General features: G+C 38.2%; 1 protein-coding gene across 1 annotated transcript; it reads left to right on the top strand.

Moving 5' to 3' along the window:
* The first annotated feature begins 1,505 nt into the window (after positions 1-1,505).
* On the top strand, positions 1,506-2,787 carry LOC112422133 (uncharacterized). Its single transcript, XM_024784901.1, has 2 exons — positions 1,506-1,809; positions 1,862-2,787. The coding sequence occupies exons 1-2, from the start codon at positions 1,506-1,508 to the stop codon at positions 2,785-2,787; spliced, it is 1,230 nt and encodes a 409-aa protein (XP_024640669.1).
* The last annotated feature ends 320 nt before the right edge of the window (positions 2,788-3,107 follow it).

Below are 3,107 nucleotides of genomic sequence, written 5' to 3'. Positions count from 1 at the left end.
TGAAGAGATGACGTCATCAGAAGCAGAAAGTCATCAGAAGCAGAAAGTCATCAGAAGCAAAAGTTTTCATCAGAAGCAATATTTTCACCAGAAGCTACATTTGATCCTTTAGTCAAACTGAAGATTCAAAGTTGCTGATTCTCAATTCAGTCTTATCAAAGAAGAATGAAGAATTGAAAGGGAGGTATCAACGGATATATGGATAGCACTGAGCACTTGTCTCTCATTAATAGAGTTGACAAAGTACAAGTGTACAACCACTACCACCACTACTCTGTTTTCTGTCTACGCTACAAGACAAAACAACAGCCATGCCTGCAGAATTTGTACACTCAAGATGGGAATGAATTTGAAGTTTATTCTTCAAAGGACTACACCCAAATCAGGCAAAGGATCACTGGTGGATAATCAAAGGATTTCAAACGACTCTTTAGACGTGCTGATTATCTCAACGTCTCTTTCACGCCTCTATATAAAGGAATGAAGACTTGAAGATTTTAGATAGAGATACATAAGTTCAAAAGCGCGAAAACTCTGTCAATTTGATTCTACAAAGCACACTGAATTTCTGCACTGATTTGATACATCTTAGAAATTCAAAGTCTAGAGTCTTTTCTGTATTGTATTGTGAACACCACTGATTGTATATCAAGTGTTCAATTCAAACTCAATTCTCTGTATTTTTGTTTGATTAGAAGTCTCTTGCCTGCGTGCTTGAGCATTAGAAGTCTCTTGCTTAGTGCTTGAGCATTGGAAGACTCTTGCGTGTGTGCTTGAGCATTGTTTTGTGAAGTCTCATACTTTGAAAGTATTGAGCAGTTGTAATCTTGTGATTATAGTGAAATCTCCTTGGAAGTGCAAGGGGGACTGGACTACTTCCGTGTTGTGGAAGGAACCAGGATAACTGCCTGTGTATTTGTCTTTCTTTTCTCTGCTCTGTTCTTTTCCGCTGCAATCTGACTCTGATCATTTCATCAGAAGCAATCAAACTGCTTCTGAAGTTTTATCAGAAGAAGAATCCTTTTTTAAGAGAAAAAGAAAACACAATTCAACCCCCCCCTTCTTGTGTTTTTCACCTTCAAATTAATTCTTGGAGCAGTAAATGTCTGTCAAAAGCTGGTAGAGAGGTTATGATTAAGTCTGTTTTGCAAGCCATTCCCTCTTACGTTATGAGCATTTTTCTGTTACTTTCGTCTCTTATTGATGCTATTGAAAAAATGCTAAATGCTTTTTGGTGGGAGCATGGAGGAAGTAATAATAGAGGTATTCATTGGCTTTCTTGGGAGAAGCTTACTCTGCACAAGCAATATGGTGGAATGAGCTTTAAAGATTTAACGGCTTTCAACTTAGCAATGTTGGGTAAATAAGGGTGGATGTTTCAAACCCAACCTGAGTCTCTGGTAACAAAACTTTTTAAGGCGCGGTATTTTCCTCGTAGTGATTATTTGAACGCGAAGGTAGGACACAATCCAAGTTTTGTTTGGCGTAGTATTTTTAGTGCAAAGATGATTGTCCGATCAGGTGCTAGATGGAAAATTGGAAACAACATAAATATTCCAATGTTTGAGGCCCCGTGGTTAAGAAATGGGGGAGTTATTTCGGGTGTTGGGCAATCTAGCGATGTGCTTCAGAATGTTCGAGTCCACTCCTTGATTGATCAAAATACTAATGGCTGGAATTACAACATGGTTAATTATTATTTTGATTATGATACTGTGCAGGAGATTATTAGAACTCCCATTTTTCATCAAGTGGAGGAGGATGCTTTGATATGGAAGGCGGAGAAAAACGGCCATTACTCGGTTAAAAGTGCGTACCATTTGTGTGTGAATAATATAGTAGATAATTCATACTTGCATAGGGCAGGCAGTTGGGATAGCATTTGGAGACTCAAAAGTTCCGCTGAAAGTGAATAATTTTCTTTGGAGGGTTTGTCGGGATTGTTTACCGACACAAGCCAGGTTGTTGGATAAAGGAGTGAATTGCACATATTTATGTGGTTTGTGTGAGGAATGTTACGAGGATACGACTCATGTTCTATTTGATTGTCCTAAAGCAAGAAATGTTTGGTTAAATTGTTCAATGGTAGACAAAGTGAGTTCGGTGATGCTTAATCATAACACAGCGGCTGAAATCATCCTTGCTCTACTCAAAGAATTAACGAAGGAGAAATTCGAACAGTTTGCGATGAATTTATGGAGTTTATGGAAGAGTCGGAATCTTCGAATATGGCAGAATATTTCAGAAACATGCCAGGCTATTTCTGCTCGAGCACAACAGATGTTAGTTGAGTGGAGAGAAGCAAATATGAGGAAGCAGAAGTGTAGTGCAGCTGGACATATGGTTGTGCAGCAAGCTGATGTAAATATGCATTATGTAGGAGCATCAAGCTTGCTGTCATCACATATCAAGTGGACAAAACCGCAGCAAGGTAAGCTAAAATGCAACATCGACGCGGCGTTTTCGGAAGATTTAAATCATGTTGGTTTTGGGTTGTGTATACGGGATGCTGCTGGTAATTTCAGGAAGGCAAAGATGATGTGGTCTAATCCCATATGTAGGCCGGAGATTGGGGAAGCATTGGGTCTGCTCTATGCAATTCAATGGGTATACGAACTACAACTTACAAATGTAGATTTTGAGATGGATGCGAAGTTAGTTGTAGATTATTTTAACAAAGGCAGCAACAATGTTTCTGAATTTGGAGCAATATTGGAGGATTGCAAAAGATGCCGCAATGTTTATTTCGAAAACTCTAAGGTGGAGTTTAAGGAGACGAGCGAATGAGGTCGCTCATACTCTTGCTAGAGAGGCTTTATTCTTATCTAGTCCCCAAGTTTTTTTTTTGGTTACAAGTCCCCAAGTTTTTAATGATGTACCTTTTAACATTGATTAATAATGAAAAGCTATAAGCTATTTTCTCTAAAAATCAAAAACTATCGAAACGTACAAGGTCAGGCAAACCACAAAATCATGGCATAAGACATCCCATAAAGTTCAAGTCATATAACATAGTTATCTATATTTTCATACTTAACAAACATTCACACACACACACACACACACACACTCACTCCATAGAGTACATATATCAGTTGAATTAAATT

This window comes from Medicago truncatula, chromosome 5, assembly GCF_003473485.1.
Source record: "Medicago truncatula cultivar Jemalong A17 chromosome 5, MtrunA17r5.0-ANR, whole genome shotgun sequence".
Lineage (NCBI taxonomy): Eukaryota > Viridiplantae > Streptophyta > Magnoliopsida > Fabales > Fabaceae > Medicago > Medicago truncatula.
The sequence above is the reverse complement of the archived record's forward strand: the minus strand, read 5'-3'. Positions and strand labels throughout refer to the sequence as shown.

What these genes read in the sequence shown, in the direction of transcription:
- LOC112422133 (XM_024784901.1), top strand. Translation starts at nt 1,506, where the DNA reads ATGATTGTCCGATCAGGTGCTAGATGGAAAATTGGAAACAACATAAAT. An exon ending in CGGCCATTACTCGGTTAAAA is followed by an intron (nt 1,810 to 1,861) that starts GTGCGTACCATT and finishes ATACTTGCATAG; the next exon opens with GGCAGGCAGTTGGGATAGCA.